This window comes from Stegastes partitus, unplaced genomic scaffold (assembly GCF_000690725.1).
Source record: "Stegastes partitus isolate 25-593 unplaced genomic scaffold, Stegastes_partitus-1.0.2 Scaffold425, whole genome shotgun sequence".
NCBI lineage: Eukaryota > Metazoa > Chordata > Actinopteri > Pomacentridae > Stegastes > Stegastes partitus.
Window position 1 is genome coordinate 108,287 of NW_007578156.1, and position 17,045 is coordinate 125,331.

Genomic DNA, 17,045 nt, shown 5'->3' on the forward strand with positions numbered 1-17,045 from the left:
ACACAACTTTACGCGCGACTGACGCAGCGCGTTACGTGCGCGCTCAGGAGGAGGAACGAAGAGGCCGCCATCTTGAGTGTGGCAAATGTAAAATCCCCAAAACTTTGAAACACACCAGACTGAACCACAACAGTGAGTATTAGTTCACTGACTGTGGTATTTAGTTGACATATTTTATCATTTACTAAACGGATATCCGTTATTTTATCTCTACATCTACACATATACAAATGTTTGTGGTACACCCAGCAGAGGGCGCTAATGCGTCGACCAAGTAATGTGACTTTTGTGTCTTTTATTTTACTTTTTCTTTTCTTTGTTTGCGAGTTTTAATGTGATTGCATGACTGCTGTGTATTTAAAACTAGATTTTAAATAAATTAGCTCATAACAAATAACACATTGTCAAAAATGACCGCCATCCCTGCAGCTATTCTTGTGGTATTTTCTAAAGATACACCAGGAAAAAATAAAATAAAATAAAATAAAGAAAGAAAATAATGCTGGTTGGTTAAATGTATAAAAGTGTCTCATTTTTTAGAATCTAATGTGGTTTTTATGTGAAATTCCTTACATATTTTTGAAAATGTTGTGCAGTAAAAAGCACACAATTTAATTCTGACATGTGGTGGGACTAAAATTAAACAAAGATAAGTGTAAAGCTCTTGAATATTGTACTTTAGCACAGTGTTGGTAGTTATTTTAAGTCCTGGACACACTAAACATACTGTACTGTATGTTTTGGGCTTATCTGTAGGCTGCTTTCGTATCTCTGCTTTGTAATCTTTCAATCTCCGTGTTGAAAATTGTTGTCATGTTAATACTAGTGAACACCTTCGCGAAGATGTTTCAAGAAAACCAGATGAACACTGTGCTGTGCCAAATAAAACAACCAGTTTAAAGCAATTACAGTCAAAGGTGACTCCTTCCTTCGTTTTTAAAATATTCTTTTCTGTGTACATTCCTCTGTGGCCTGGAGGCCTGTCCTTCGCTAACCCCTGGTCTTACATCAGTTACGTCAGTGAAACAGTTTCCTCAGACACGAGGATGTTTTGGGGAAAAGCAGTAAAACTATGGATGGCATCAATGGTATGTGAGGAAACTGCAGGGCCTGTTCTTGCTTGTTTTAAAGGCGCAGACATGCAGCAACGACAGACTTTAGAAACGTGTCTCCTACAGTTTCTGTTTACACAGTTTTGAAACTGAAGGCAACTTCCTTTTTATGGTGTCTGCTATTGTTGAGGTTAATTATTGGATTAAATAGTTTATATGATTGGTTCCTCATCACACATTGTACTTTGAGCCTTTAATGCAAGAAATGTGACAATGAAATCATCTGCAGTGACAGTTTCTTGTGCGTTTAAGAAAACGTTCCCACTCTGATGTGCAGAAAACGCTGCACTCTGTTTTCCTGCCTGTTTCCCTGAACACCGTGGATTCTTTTTTGGAAGTGGTCGGCCCTTGCCCGGAAGCTCTCCCCCCTGATGCTGCATTAAAGCTCGCTCACCCTGATGCTGACAGTGCGCCGAGAGTAAGCCGGCCTTGAAAGGGAAGTGCTGAGAGCCACAAGAGCCCCAACGCACCAGTGATTGCAGTGCTATTATCCTGCCAAGGCTAAGCTGCACATGAAAAGGAACGTAAAAACTTCATCTGTCCCCATTCAGTAGAACCAATATGCTCCAACTGGTTATCAACTATGTGGACTGGCAGGGATCCAGCTATGCTATTCATCCATGTAAACTGTGTTTACCTTGTTTTCAAAAGGGGAACAGGTGTCCACATAAAAATACAATTGCCAAAGGCTTTAGCAGAAGTTGATAATAGATATGAATTTCCACCTTGCTTGGATTCCTACTGGTGCTTCTCAGATGAACTTTCCCTCCCTGTTAATACCCATGTAGAGTGTTCTGTTGGTGTGGGATTGGCTGTGAGGCCCTGGGAGTGTTTCAGTCTTATGTACTGACAACAGGATTATGAAAGGCATGTGTGGGTTTTTCTTTTCACTGTGGCTGCAGGTGCACAGAAGGTGACCAACTATTACTAAGACGTGCATTAAATACTGGCTGCAAGATCAGTCTAAACCAATCCAGCACTTGATGGCAAAAGCTGGTGCAAAGGTGTAACCTGCCCTGTTGTGACATCAGCAGCGCAGCTTGTCAAACCGGTGTTGGAGCCCGCGGCGCGCTGACACCAATCACACTGCCGGGAGAATCCCACCTGTGTCGCCGCGTTTGGTCGCGTTGCTCCCCAGATTGAGACTCAGTCAGGCCCCCGAAACCCGCAAGTTTTGTTGCCCCAGCAGCGCACATGGAAAGAAGGAACAACTTTACATGAAACGGCGCATCAAGTGAAGCAAAAAAGAGAAGGAAACTGCTGCGTAAAAGGGAGGAAAAAGAGAAACCAAGAAAGTCAGGGGAGATGGAAACCAATGGTGTCGAAAGGAAAACTAACGGTAGGTCACGTTTTAAGTTTGTTTGTGCAAATAAAAGTGCGTTTTGGATTGTGTTTAGTTGGCTGCTAACCCTCAGGTCAGAATGACACGTGCGTAACGGGGCTTTTTGCGGTTATTTCTTGCTGTTAAACTCCATTCATCTTACTTTTCTTCTCAATTCGTGGATATTTTCGCCTCTTGATCGAGCTCATGTTCACTAACTATCACCTGCAGAAGTTTTAGACTGCTGTGCCAAAAGGTGTGGCTCCTTTCATCCAGCTGAGTTTCACCTTGCTGCAAAAGCAACCAAACCGCAGCAGCTTCATTAACCAGACTCGAAAAACAGCCGTGGTTCTGCGCATGTCGGCATCAGGAGGCGTTAAATAGGCCCACATTTCTCTTTTCTCAGCATCCAGTACATTGATTGAGTTGTTGCCATAGATCTGTAAGCTTTTTTTTTTTAAATATTGAGAAGGCCTGGTGGTGAGTGAAATCACAGCGCCCTGCAGTACCGCGGTGTCACCACTAGATGGAGGCCGCAGGTCAACACAGCTCTGCAGGCTCTCATGTTAAATCTACAGCTGCTGATTACAGGTTTCACTTCACTCAAATAAATATTATTATGTTAATATGTTGCATTATTTAATTTAATTTGGCACATTTAAAGTTATTGTTGCCTTTCTGGCTGTATGCTAAATGCCTCGTGAGCTGATTCTGCGACTGGCTAATATGAATTTGTGCACAATTACATTTGAAGTAAGGTAACTATCGTGAAAACCAGTTTTAATGCCTGGCTATCATTTGAAGGTATTTGGGGTATTTTGTTGCTTTAAAAAAAAAAAAAAAAAAAAAAGTTCTGTCTTCAAAAACAGTGGTAAACTGTAAACAGTGGAAAGTAACAGCAAATATTTGTAAAATAAGAATATTTTACCTCATTTAAATACAGTGAAATCGTGTGATTTTGTGGTGGAATGAAAGAATAAATTACTAATTTTAGAAATACAGATTTTTGATTTAAAAATTATTTACTTTTTGCCTGTGTTATTTTTGTTTCTTTTGTTTTTTTCACAGTCAACATGTACAATAACACATTTATATTGTTGATTTTACTGCATCATTTTTCTTTCATTTAATGGCAAAAATCTGTAAAATAATAGATTTTTTTTGCTGATTTAAATACAGTAATTAAAACTGTAAATTTACAGTCTAACACTGCCATTCATGGAAATACAGGTTGATTTTTATTTTATTTATTTATTTTTTACGTCGACATTATTTACAGTTTTGGCCTTTTTTCTGGTCAAAGTGTAAGTTAATATTTTTCTGTGGTTGCTGGATATTAACTGTGATTTAACAAAACAGGAAATCTTTATTATTGATTAGTCTTTTTTTTAAATTAATTATTTAACACACATCATTTTTCTTTCAAGTAGCACTGAATATCTGTAAAATAGCAATATTTCTACTGATTTAAATCCAATTAAAAAAATGTAAATAAAAAAACAAACAAAAATGACATAATTTTACAGTCAAGCATTGGAAAACAAACAAACAAACAAAAACATTTGTACAAATATAGACTTATTTGGACATAAGTCTTATTTACAGTTTTGGCTTTTTTTTTTTTTTACAATAAATATGTAGGTTAATATTTTTTTCTGTGATTTTACTAGATATTAACTGTAATTTAACAAAGCAGGGAAAGTCTGCAAAACACCAGTATGTTGTTCAAAAAAAAGAATTTTGTTAAAAAATGTTCCTTTCTCACAGTGCAGCCTTTGCAATGACCTCAATATACAAACAGCATGAGACAGACGGAAGTTTTGAATCTCCTCTAGTCGTAGTCGGTCAGCTGACTGCCTGAAGGGAGTCCTGACAGAGATGTAAAGTGAACTTTGAATGGGGTTAGTACACGCCCTTCCACTCACTGCCCGCTCGCAACGCCTTGTGAACACAGCTCAGTAGCACTTGAGAGAACCATGTCATGCTTACAAAGACAGCCTGAACTCAGCAGATCTCAGGAGTTACTCCGCTATGCCAGCAGCCAGAAGGTGATACAAAAGAATGTGAAGCTCCTAGGTAGGCTGCACTGCAGTTGTTTCAACAAAATCTTGTGGCAGAGGGAAGCAGAGGTCAGACAGGCGTAGATCTGTGTAGTGCCGTAAAACTGTGTGATAAAGGGCTTTTAATCAGGCTGCCTTAGTTTCTTGCTTGACTTTGAGCTTTTCGTGCAGTTTTCCGATGAGATAAAGGCAGGTTAAGGAGAGCTGCAGGTTTGAATTAGCTGACATATGGAAATGGATTTCAAGCCTGTTGGATTGTCTTGAGTGCTGCTTACAATGTTGAGTTTTTCCTCTCTGTGCCCCGTTTTGTCAGGTTTGGAGGGAGATGCGGACCTCCAGTTCCTCCTGAAGGGGGGAGACCTCCTGAAAGTCCGCTCCTCGTCATGGAAGAAAACTCGCTACTTCCGCCTCCAGGAGGACTGCAAGACCATGTGGCGCGAATCCAAGAAAACCTTCAAGTCGAGTCAAACCTGTGAGTGCCATCCCAGCATCCCGCCTGAATGTGTGTGAGACGATCAAAACCCACACACACATCCGTCTGGTCAAGTCTCCTTTACTTTAAATGTTGATTAATTACTTAGCAACGGCGAACACAACCGTGTCTCCACGGCTGACACACCTCTGATATCATGTTTGATATCTTCTCTCTGGTCAGACAGATCTTTCCCTTAGTGGATTATAAAAGTGATCGCAGGGCTGTAAAATTCTGTCTGAAGGTCCTTTGTGTAATGACACACACCTGCTCATGATAGCAGTGATGTGTTTAGTGGGTGTGTTAGTGGAGATAGTGATTTTTTTATAGTGGGATTACACCCATAAACTGTTCTCATGCTGGCTGATAACTGCAGTGTGGGGACGTATTTATTGATGTCGCCATGTGTGCTAACATACAACCCTGTCAGCTGCATCCAACATCTCTGCTCAGGAGTGACTTCAGTAACACGAAGGGGAAGCAGCAGGTTACAGTCGTCCTCTACCGTATCCATACCCTCCCATTAAAGAAGAAAAAAAAAACAGAAAAATTAAAATCATGACATTACTTTTGATTTTTTTTTTTAAATCAGGATTTTACATTTCTAAGTAGAATACTGTTGGTAAAATCCATAAATGTTGTGAACAAGCATTAGCGGCGTTCCCCCCCTCTCTCCTCAGTTTCCCTTTATGACATCGCGGAGGTGCTGATGGGCCGACAGTCGGAGAGTCTGAAGAAGAACACGGAGGAGCAGGTGGAGGGCCGCTGCTTCTCCATCATGTTCAAGGGCCGCCGCAAGAACCTGGACCTGATCGCCAGCTCGGAGGAGGAGGCCAAGCAGTGGGTGAAGAGTCTGCAGAAGGTGATATCCAACATCAACAACATGAACCGCCAGCAGAAGACAGAGCAGTATCCTTATGTGTGACCCCGAAAGCTACACCATGAGCGTGACCAATTGACAGTAATTCACCCGAGACGGATTTAGAACTCGGCTGAAACAGTAGATGTTGGTCCTCAGCTATGGCAAGAGATTTTAATCTGAACGAGACTTTTACCAGGATAGTAAATGTTCTAACAGAAGTAAATATGAGAGTCACAACCGCTCATTTTAAATCATTATAAAAATGCTCCTTACATGACAAACCTCACAGCTGGATCTTGAGCTGCCTGAGGAAAGCAGACAAGAACAAAGACGACAAGCTGAGCGAGTCGGAGGTCAAGAACTTCCTGCGTCTGATCAACATCGAAGTGGACGATGACTATGCAGAAATGCTTTTCAAGGTGATGCCCTCAGAGCTTCTCAACTAGCGATGAAGATCACGTGTAAATGTCCTACGAAGCTATGAAACGTTGCTTGTAATGATTTAGGCATCGAATTTAGTTTACTCCTTAGTGAAGCATCCAGTGAAGAGCTCACCACCAGAAGATCCATCCACAAGTGTTCAAACATGAGCATATTAGAAAATTATGTAGCCACAGAGTGAATCATGTCTACTAGATGATCAGCTGGTGTTAAATGTTGGTGGTCCTTTCATTGCCTAGGGCTTGTTCCATCACACATGCTGATGTGGGCCAGGGGAGTTTACCCAGAATGCACTTTTTAGAGTTCCCTCTGTCTGAAATTACCTCAAATGTGCCTGAAACTATTCAAAATGTGTCCAGGAGGTCTTGAAGCTTTTCCAAAAATGTGTCTTCTGTCTAAAAAACAATGTCTAAAATGACTCAAGACTTTTCCAAAATGACTCCAGAGCAATTCAAAAGTGGTCCAAAATGACCAAAGCTTGAGCTCTAGAATCAGTGGACACCTGACATTTTGTTATAAATGCTGTGTTGAATTAAGGATTGAAATCCATCCCGTCCCCACTGCATTCTGGCCTGAGACTTCTGTTATAAGCTTCTCCATTTGGGTGCAAGCAGAGTGTGGTAAACAAAAACTTGCACTGTCTTAAATTTGGCCATTAGGTTACACATCTGAGCATTAATTGTTTTGTGCCGTTTTGTTTCCTGTATGTGTGTGTTTCGGTTGTTTGTCTAGACAGATTTGTTCTTAAGACGTCTACTTAAGAACTTTGGAATTAACCTTCGTGTTCCACGTTACAGAAATGCGACAAGTCAAATTCGGGATACCTGGCAGGAGAAGAGATTGAACATTTTTACGACCTGTTGACCCATCGGGAGGAAATCGACGTGATCTACGGGGAATACGCCAAAACCACCGGCTACATGAGCCCTGAGAACCTGGTGGACTTCCTGATGAAAGAGCAGAGAGAGAAAGCCGGGCTGGCCGATGCACACAGGATCATCGAGAAGTTCGAGCCGGATGAAAACGGTTAGTGACGTTAAAGGAAGTAACGCGGTTCGGTTTCAGGTCTTTGCTCCTTAGTGTGGCGGTGCAGCGGCCCACAGTTCCTTTCTTTTCATGAAGATGTCATGTTTCTTTCAGTTTTTAAACATTGTTAGTTTTTAACATTTAAGAATGACCCTCAAGAATCCATTTGATATCATTTTAATACTAATGATTAGATTTTTTGATGTCATAATAAAAAACTGAATGAGCATCGGCCCACAGAGTAATACAAGTTTTATTTTCTGGGACCTAACGGGCACAAAAAGCTGATCTCGTCTTTCGTCTGTGTCACTCAGGTTTTAAAAATTCTTAAAATAAAATAAAATAAAGGAATTTCATGTCACCTAGAGAGCTCAGGTTGCTACTCTGTGAACTAGACACAGATTAATGCCTGTGTGCTGCACTGGTGAGTAATTAGATTAAAGTGTCGCCCAAACAAAAGTGTGTCTGTTGCTGCTGTGAATTACAATTCGGCTGCAGGGAATAACTTCTAATCACACGTTTTTAACAGTTTTCGAGCCCGATATCAGTCAGAGAGACCTTTATTATGGCCACTAGAGCTTATTCATATTAATCCATAAAATTAATTTAAAACAGATGCAGAGATAAAGGTCTATATCTGGATGTATTACTTTAAAATTTTTACACACATATTGGACAACTAAGCACAAGTTAGGTCGGGTTAACCGAGCCTCTTGGCCTCTTTTACTCCCATTTGAGTGAAAGAGAGCAGAAAACAAGCCCCATTCACTTCATTCATGTCCAGTCTTTTCAAGCAGGATGTTTCATCGAGGTCTCCAGTGTGAAGGAATAAGAACGGACATCAGATCAGGACATCTTAAAGTCCCTCTCAGGGCATTAAATAAACCTCTAATAACATCTCAGTGCATTAAAGCTACACATATAGTTTCCGTTAAAATAATCTCCCCCTGCCTAAAAGTTGCTCATATGTACCGTCTTGAACAAAAGATTGTAATTTTCTATGAAGGAATGATTGAAACTCATGCGTCTTTGTCACAAAAAAACATTCATGCATTTCTCCTTTTTCATAGATTAATTATAAGTCTTCTGAAAATGTGACAAAGTCTTTATCTTCATGGCCTCTCATGAGTGATTCACTACAGCTGCTGACTTCTCTGAGACAATTTAAATAGGATTCATTTGATAAAGTCATCAGACAATTACTCACCTATTAGAAGAATAATAATCCATAAAGTGCCACCCAGCAGGTCGAGAGAGTCGGATGCTTTGGTTTGTTACATATGAAACCCTGGAGGTCTTTAGTACATTGCAAATTCATGTCTGCCAGTATATAAACAACACCATGTGGACATATTAGCAAGGTAGACAACCTAGTTTTCATCAGAGGGGTCTTTATTATAAGATCCACACTTAGTCTGTTCTGATGCACCACCGACACATCATCTGCTTTGTCTTTGTGCTTCTTCCAGCCAAGCAGAAGAAGCTGCTGTCCAAAGATGGCTTCCTCATGTACCTGCACCACCCAGAGGCCATGATCCTCGACCCGGAGCACAGCGAGATTTACCAGGACATGAGGCAGCCCCTCAGCCACTACTTCATCTCCTCCTCGCACAACACCTACCTCATGGAGGATCAGCTCAAAGGGCCCAGCAGCACAGAGGCTTACGTCAGGTAACCGTTCTCATCCGGCCTTCCAGTGTTTGTCCTTGAATCGTTTTAGCCGCTACAGCAGATAAAATCACTACAGTCTGCAGATGTTTATCTAGTTTTTGGTCTTTGATTGTATCTCCGTCCCAGGCGTGGAGACTTTAGAGAAAGGTGATGTTTTTTCAAGTGTGCTTTGGGAAAGAAAACTAAACAGTTTTACAACCAGAATAAGCAGAAACTCACTGAGTCAAGAGCAAACCACTCACAGAAACAGGCAGACAAAAGCACGACAGAGCAAAGGAAGTGCTCTTAATACTGAAAGTAGAGCCGCAGCATACAAGCGATTAAATGAGTCACGGGCTGTGTTGATAATCCATTAATCGGAGTCATTTTGTTAAGTTAAAGAATCAAAATCCTTTGATTCCAGCTTTTAAAATGGAATATTTTATAGTTACCTTCTTCCACTCTGACTAAACTTGAACAACTTTGAGGTGTGGATAAAACAAGGCTTTGGAGAACGACACCTCAGGCTTTGGAAAGCACTCATCAACACTTTCTGACATTTTATAGATCTGACAGCGAATCGATTTACTGAGAAAACAATCAACACAAGTTGACAATAAAATGGTCATTAGTTGCAAATCTATTTGTTAGATAGTTTCATGCAGGCATGCAGAAGTAATTTGATGTGTCTTGTTGTTGAATCAAGACTAAGAGATTTCAAGATAAGCTTTATTTGTCACACACACATTTATACACGGTACAGTGTGCGGTGAAATGGGTTTTGTACCAGCGTCCAGTTTCAATAAAAAGAAAAATAGAGAAATTAAAAAAAAAAAAAAAAGTAAAAATAAGAGTTCAAGAAGTATATATACTTTAGGTATATATACATAGACAAACACTTAAAAAATCAAACAAAAAAAGCAAATAGGAACACTGTTGTAATACATGAGGTGCATGTGTGTATTGCACAGTCTGGTTTTAAAGCTTAGAGTTGAGCAAACGGTCGGCCTGAGGGAAGAAACTCTTCCTCATTCTCTCAGTTACAGTCTTTATGCAGCGATAGCGTCAGCCCTGACGGCAGCAGGTAGAAAAGAGAGTTTCCAGGATGCTTCAGGATCTTCACAGGATCTTCACAGACCTTGACCTGCATCGTTGGGTGTAGATGTCCTGCAGGTTGGGAACGGTGGATCTGATAGTCCCTCCTCAGGACCAAGAAGTCCTGCTGGGTGCAGCTGCCCATCCAGGTGGTGATGCTCCCTGCAGGATGCTCTCAGTGGTGCAGGTGTAGAAGTTCCTCTCAGGCGTCTGAGATAGAAGAGTCTGACCTTCCTCACAGTGGACGTTATGTGAAGTGACCAAGACAGGTCCTGAATCACAAGTAAAAACTGTTGCTTGAAATAAGTCAGATGTTTGAGAAAATAATTCCAAACTTCTTGTTTAGTTAGTGTTAGTGTATTATATGTGGTTTACGCTGATTCAGTGTTCAGCAATCTGTCAAGTTTTGATGCACTGAGACAAATTGATCACAACCTTGGTGCTTACATGAACGGGTTACTGTTTATTGTGTCCATCTTTACCACAGTGCCCACGCTTTTATTCCTCAGGCCCTTCTGGCTGCTCCACGGTGCTGTTTGTTAGTGCAGATTAATTCTAATGCTGGTTGTGGCTCTCAGGGCTCTGCTGAAGGGCTGCCGCTGTGTGGAGCTGGACTGCTGGGACGGATCAGATGGCGAGCCACTGATCTACCACGGCTACACGCTCACCTCTAGGATCCTCTTCAAAGATGTGATCAAAGCCATCAAGGAGTATGCCTTTAAGGTGTGTCCAGCAGCACAACACCCAGTAGTAGCCAGTATACTATTGGACAGCTTTCAGTAACTGTCTTCTGTGTTTTTTTCCCTGGTTGTCCTCAGACGTCCGACTATCCGGTCATCCTATCCTTGGAGAACCACTGCTGTGTGGAGCAGCAGGCGGTCATGGCCCATCACATGAGCTCCATCCTGGGCAGCGCTCTCGTCACCACTCCCCTCGGCGACGGCATGCCCACAGACTTCCCGTCTCCTGAGGTTGGTGTCCACTCAGCTGACTCAACAACCGTGATGGAAGATGGAGAAGATATCAGTCACACAGTGTTATGCATATTTCTATTTATGTACCTCCAGGATCTGAAGGGGAAGTTCCTGATTAAAGGGAAGCGATTAAACAAGCTGGAGGCCTCCTTTGCTTCCGAGGCAGAAGCAAACGAAGACACTGACGTGACAGAGGAGGAGGAGTCGAACGACGAGGACGAGGCTGAAGCTGAGGTCGAGCAGAAGGAGAAGAAAAAGGTGGGCGAGGCGTCAAGGAAGGATCCACACATTCACACTGTGGCAGGTGCGCCGTTTTTAACTCACCTTTAAATTCTGCTTAATGTGTAAAAGAAAAAGCTGAAACTAGCGAAGGAGCTGTCCGACATGGTGATCTACTGCAAGAGCGTTCACTTCCACGGCTTCGAGGACGCCAGGAAAAACCTGAGCTTCTACGAGATGTCGTCCTTCAAAGAGGCTAAGGCCATGAAGTTGGCAGAAGAGTCCGGTAAGAAAGAAGAAGTGCTTACAGTGTTTATGCTGTAGTTACGTCTGGATAAATAACATAAATGATGCGTTATCATGTGAAGGTGGACAATCAATAACTATTCTCACTATGTTTTCTGCAGCGAACGCCTACGTCCGCCATAATGTGGAAAAACTGAGCCGCATCTATCCAGCAGGCAAAAGGACCGACTCCTCAAACTACGACCCGGTGCCTCTGTGGAACGCTGGCTGCCAAATCGGTACATAAATGAGTAATCACCAAGAGAACGTCTTGAGGTTTAACTAATACATGCTTGCATTTATTTCACCACATCCCCTGCATTCATTCCGTTTCAGTGGCCTTAAACTTCCAGACGACCTGCGACGATATGGATGTGAACCAGGGCAGATTCCTGGTGAACGGGAAGAGCGGCTACGTCCTGAAACCGGCCTTCATGAGGGACGCAGCCACCGAGTTTGACCCCATCACCCTGACCCGAGGAGACTGGCTGAAGCACAAGACGCTACATATCATGGTGAGCTTTTCACCGTCGAGACAAACACTAGAATTACTCCCAAGTGTTCGATGTGGAGTCATTGAAAGTCATCTCCGCCCGTCACCAGGTCATATCGGCCCAGCAGCTCCCCAAAGTGAACAAGAAGAAATCCTCCATCGTGGACCCGCTGGTTAAAGTGGAGGTCCACGGAGTGCCGGCGGATGTTGCTAAGAAAGAGACCAACCCTATTGATAACAACGGTACCTTCTGTCTTAACACTTTATATGTGTGCTTCTTGATCACTTTTGTACTTCTAGAGGGGGGGTCTCCTAATTTCCTATTAGCCAAACATAGTTGGTGCAACACATTTGTTTTAATATCAGTGTCGTAGTGGACTTTCCACTCATCTAAAATCAGATTAATATTTAATCTTTGGCGGGACTTCAGAGGGGTGCACTTTGACGCAAGTTCAACATAGCCTGACTTCCTTTGCATGAGCTGGCTCAACAAAACCTAAAACCCCAGTTGAAGCTAATGGGTGGTGATTAACTTTAACTCAGGTTTACTTCATTAGTGTGTTCCCACAACAAAAAGGCATTTCACACTTCAGTTGACTTTTCTTTTGCGTGAAATGGTCCGATTGCCTACTTCAGTCAAGAAGAGCAGGTTGTTAGAGTAGAAAAAAAAAAAACTTTTACTGCCAGTGAGGTTAAAGAGGAATGCTGACTGAAAACTGTTACTGCTAAACTGCTATTAACTATTCGCCACAGTTAACTATTACCTGAAACAGCCGCTTCAGAAAAGGGCAGAAACCAGGAGCTGGACAGTCATGGTGAAGTGAACACTTTTGAGCTCAAACTGGAAAGACACATCCTGACAACATATAGGACTTTAATTAGTCTGCTGAAATGGAGCCTTTAATGATGCATAATGCTTGTGATATATAAAGCTACTGACCCCATATTTCTACTTTTCTGTTTAAGGTTTTAACCCCGAGTGGAACGAGAACTTCCAGTTTGACATCTACGTGCCAGAGCTCGCACTCGTCCGCTTTGTGATCGAAGACCACGACTCCGCGTCTGATAATGAGTTCGTTGGACAGTACACGCTTCCTCTCAGCAGCTTAAAACTGGGTGAGTTCGGGCGCCGCTATAGCTCACCTGGTTGAGCTGGCGTCCCATGTACAGGGGCTATAATCCCCCGACGTGGAGGTCATGAGTTCCAATCCCACTCATGGTCCTTCTCCCATTCTTTTCCCCACTTTCCTGTCTCTCTCTCTCTCTTGACTGCACTATCAAATAAAGGCAAAAAGAGCAAAAAATAACATAAAAAAAGAAAATGGGTGAGTCCGTCAGCCGGCAGTGGATATCTGCTGAATTTATCACTGCAGCCCAATGATGTAAAAACCACTGCTCGCCTTTTGTTTTCAGACTTTATAAATGAACAGAGACTGGAGCGATCTCTTCTCTGGTGCAGCAGCATAGAGGACTCGATTCACATGCTGCACAAAGAGCTGTTCATATTCTCCCTCTTTTCTGATCACTCACTGCAACCACTTTGTGTTCCCACGCAGGATACAGACACGTTCCTCTGCTCAACAAGAACGGAGACCTTCTGCCCTCAGCTGGACTCTTCATACACGTCATGGTCGTCGACGCCGAGTAGGACGTCGTCACCGGCTGCAGGTCCTCTTTTACACAGCCACGTTTTAGCTGTTTGTTTTTTTAAATTTTTGCCTCGCAGTTTTAGTCCATGATTAACTTATTGGCCTAATGTAAGTAGTTGAGAAGCTACTGTAAAAGTCAGCCCATGTTTTTCTCATCTGGAAAATAATTGAATTGAGAGGTGGGTACATGCATGCAAATACTGTACATAGATTCCCTAGCAAACCTTCCACATGAATCACATCACGGGGATAATTATACAAACTGATTCGTTGCATAAGTTCACTATGTTCAGTTTGCAGCGGCATTGATTTTTAAAATTTTTTATTTTTTTTTTAGGAGAGCTTGTGTCCCTAATTTTTAGTCACTTTAATGTATTGTCTGTTTAAATCTTTTTATTCAAATGGCCATTTTATGAATTTCACAGAAACATAAGCCAATATACAAACTATATGCTTTTTCATCATTCATTTTAGTCATCAAGTATGATTATTTTTCATGTAACATCATCATGACTTTATCTTTTTTTGTAAATCGGGATAAAGACGATAAGTGTTAAACACCTGTCTCAGCCGGTTTTTTTTCTTCAGCACTTTGGATAAATATTTCATCTGTTGTCATGTTTGACCTTTAAGTGGTGCGAAGTGGAATAATTCAGCTTAAAGGTGGAGCGAGTCACTCCTGAGAAAGTTGGATGTTTGAACTCGACAGCCAAACAAACATGCCCCTGATGTCGGTGCTTGTTTAGGAGCCTCGCCCCCGAAAATTAATGGACTTAACAGATATGGAATCAAATGTCTCTATATCTAAAGACGAACAAACTATTTATCATCACGTGATCGAAAAGCAAGCAAACATACACAACATCCAACAACAGAGTAGTGAGAGGTACAGTGTCACAACAGTGAGACGGAAGAAATGACTAAAAATGTAAAGTAGTCAGTGTAAGCTTACTGTCCCCTCAAAGTAACTCAGTACATAGCCATGAATGTTTAAACCGCTGGCAACAAAGGTGAGAGACCAAATTCAACACACCTGCTCCCCATTCACACCTGAGACCTCGTAACACTAATGAGTCACATGACACCGAGGAGGGAAAACGGCTAATTGGACCCAATTCGGACATTTTCACTTACTTTGTTGCCAGCAGTTTAGACATGAATGGCTGTGTATTGAGTTATTGTGTGGTGATGTTTGGGTTGTTTTTACTGGGCATGAGAATCACACAGCTGGGCTCAGACCCCCCATGACGTGTCCATGAGCAAAGAGTCCGGTGGTGCTAAAACCAGATGCTTGCCGTCTTTTACGACCGCGCTACAAGATGCTGCTGCACAAAAACCCTCGACTGGAAAAAAGACAATAGGTTTAACAAACCCTCAGAATTTCCTCTAAACTTTAAAAAGTGTGCATCGGGCTGTTGAATATGATCGTCCCTTGTTGCCGGTTGTGTTGTCTGGATCTGTCCAAGCCACTTTATTCCCCATTTACAGAGCAAGAACTATGCACCGACACAACTTTTTGTGAGGTCTTTGCTAAATCGGACATTTAGTGTAATGACTTCAAATTGCTGCCTTTAATAACACATCTGTTGCCCAGTTCTAAGACAATACCAGCTCAATAACAGGCTGCAGTGCGTCCAGTTGGAAAACCAAACACCTTAATGAGGCGCTCTATCGAACACCAGAAGGAAACCTGTTGGGGGCTGAGCCACAGAACAAAATCATTACCTGGTGAGGTCACACCTTTGGTATACAGGGCGTCGTTCAACAGAAGGTCAAGGAGGTGATGCACATGAATGCAGGACTTGTAGCTTACCGTTGGAAGCAAGAAAGCTCTCAAACTAATGTTGTTCATGTTTTAAGTACTTAGACAAACAACAGCTCACATGACTACTTGCATGGGAAAGACGTCACTCTGAGGCGCTGTCCTCCAGGTAATTATCACCCTCTGTGCAGACCTCGGCCGTGCAGAGTCTGATTTTACGGCCCAGAATGTTTTTCTTTTTACCTGACTAATCCTATGATGTTGGTTTAGCTGCAGCAGCATACGGATGTAAACTGACCTTCCAGCACCAACCAGTGGAGCAGCGAGCAGCTAAAGACGTATTTCAGGAGTTATGTGGAAAGTAACTGAACTTTTACTCAAGCATTGTACTGCAATTGTGAGGTACTTCCACTTACTTCTTGAGTATTTCCATTTTATGCTGCTGTATGCTTGTAATCTTACATTCCAGGGGCAAATATTGTACTTTCTACTCCATTACAACAGCTAAGACGGAGATTTCAGACGATGGATAACATAAGAATTATCCATCGTGTGAAAAGTACAACACATTGTTCAAGATTAAAACACAGGTTTCCAACACTTGTGGCTTTTGTGTGTAGTTGGTTCACACAATTAAATGTCTCCAGGTTGTTATCAGCCCCACAAAATATTGATTTTTCCTTCTAAAATTGTCCTGATTTAATTTCAGTAAATGTCCAAATGATCCAAAATTAGGTTGATATTATCGGACATCCCTAATTCCTGATACTGGCATAAAAATGTAATAACTGTCAACATCAAACCGCGTTGTGAAGCGTGTAAACAAGTGTGGCTGCAGCAACAAACATATATCGGAATCGGTTGATATTGGAATCAGAAATTGAGAGTTAGACGGTATCAGCATATCGGATATTGGCAAAAAAAAAGCTAATATCCACACATCCCTAGCAAAAATCTAAGAAAAAAAAAAACTGGTTTAGTATCAGAACTTTTTTTTCTTCTTTTCTCTCTTGTTAATTATCTGGTGACCCCCTTATCTGCTGTCCTTGTATATAAAACTGTACATAAAGTAGTTTCAACCAGCTTCTCCTGCAGCAACGACAACAGTAACATGCTGCAGATACACTCACACTTCAGCATTACTGAATGACTCATGTCAGATATAATAATAATCTGTCAGAGGGACCAAACCAGGACTTTAAGTGTAATATTTTCGCTACGTTCTTTGTCCTACATTTATTTACTTTTACTCAAGAAGCATTTTGCCATTTCTGTGCAGGTGCTTTCACATAAGTGCAGGTTCTGAACACTGAATCCATCACTTTGTTCTAAGACAGGAGCTCCTAAACATTCTAGCTCCTGATCCCCAAAAACAAGAAACTCAACCCAACAATCCTCGAAGGTGGTTGAAGCGTATAAATATTGAGCTCAGCAGCACTAACAGATAGCACGGGCGTGACCACAGCACAGAACTCAACAGCTTAACAACCATATAATCATGTTCTAGTCATTTAATACAGGTTAGTGGCAGGAGGCCGAATCAGCCAGTGGACATATGTAATAAACAGCTTTAACTGTTTTTATCTCTTCTAACTACTATGGCAAAGATGAACTGTTTTTAAAT

The 17,045-nt window shown here is 41.8% G+C and overlaps 1 protein-coding gene across 2 annotated transcripts; it reads left to right on the forward strand.

The window, feature by feature from the left end:
* Positions 1 to 2,178: 2,178 nt before the first annotated feature.
* LOC103360288 (1-phosphatidylinositol 4,5-bisphosphate phosphodiesterase delta-1-like) lies at positions 2,179 to 14,217 on the forward strand. Of its 2 annotated transcripts, none has more exons than XM_008285982.1 (15): positions 2,179 to 2,451; positions 4,807 to 4,995; positions 5,646 to 5,874; positions 6,117 to 6,246; positions 7,066 to 7,294; positions 8,764 to 8,965; positions 10,618 to 10,762; positions 10,858 to 11,010; positions 11,107 to 11,271; positions 11,365 to 11,518; positions 11,640 to 11,756; positions 11,854 to 12,032; positions 12,121 to 12,253; positions 12,977 to 13,126; positions 13,567 to 14,217. In XM_008285982.1, exons 1-15 carry the CDS (start codon positions 2,418 to 2,420, stop codon positions 13,656 to 13,658), a joined length of 2,301 nt encoding a protein of 766 aa, XP_008284204.1. In that variant the 5' UTR covers positions 2,179 to 2,417; the 3' UTR covers positions 13,659 to 14,217. The 2 variants fall into 2 exon arrangements, with proteins under 2 accessions (XP_008284204.1, XP_008284206.1); XM_008285984.1 differs by having other exon boundaries at positions 4,807 to 4,965.
* The last annotated feature ends 2,828 nt before the right edge of the window (positions 14,218 to 17,045 follow it).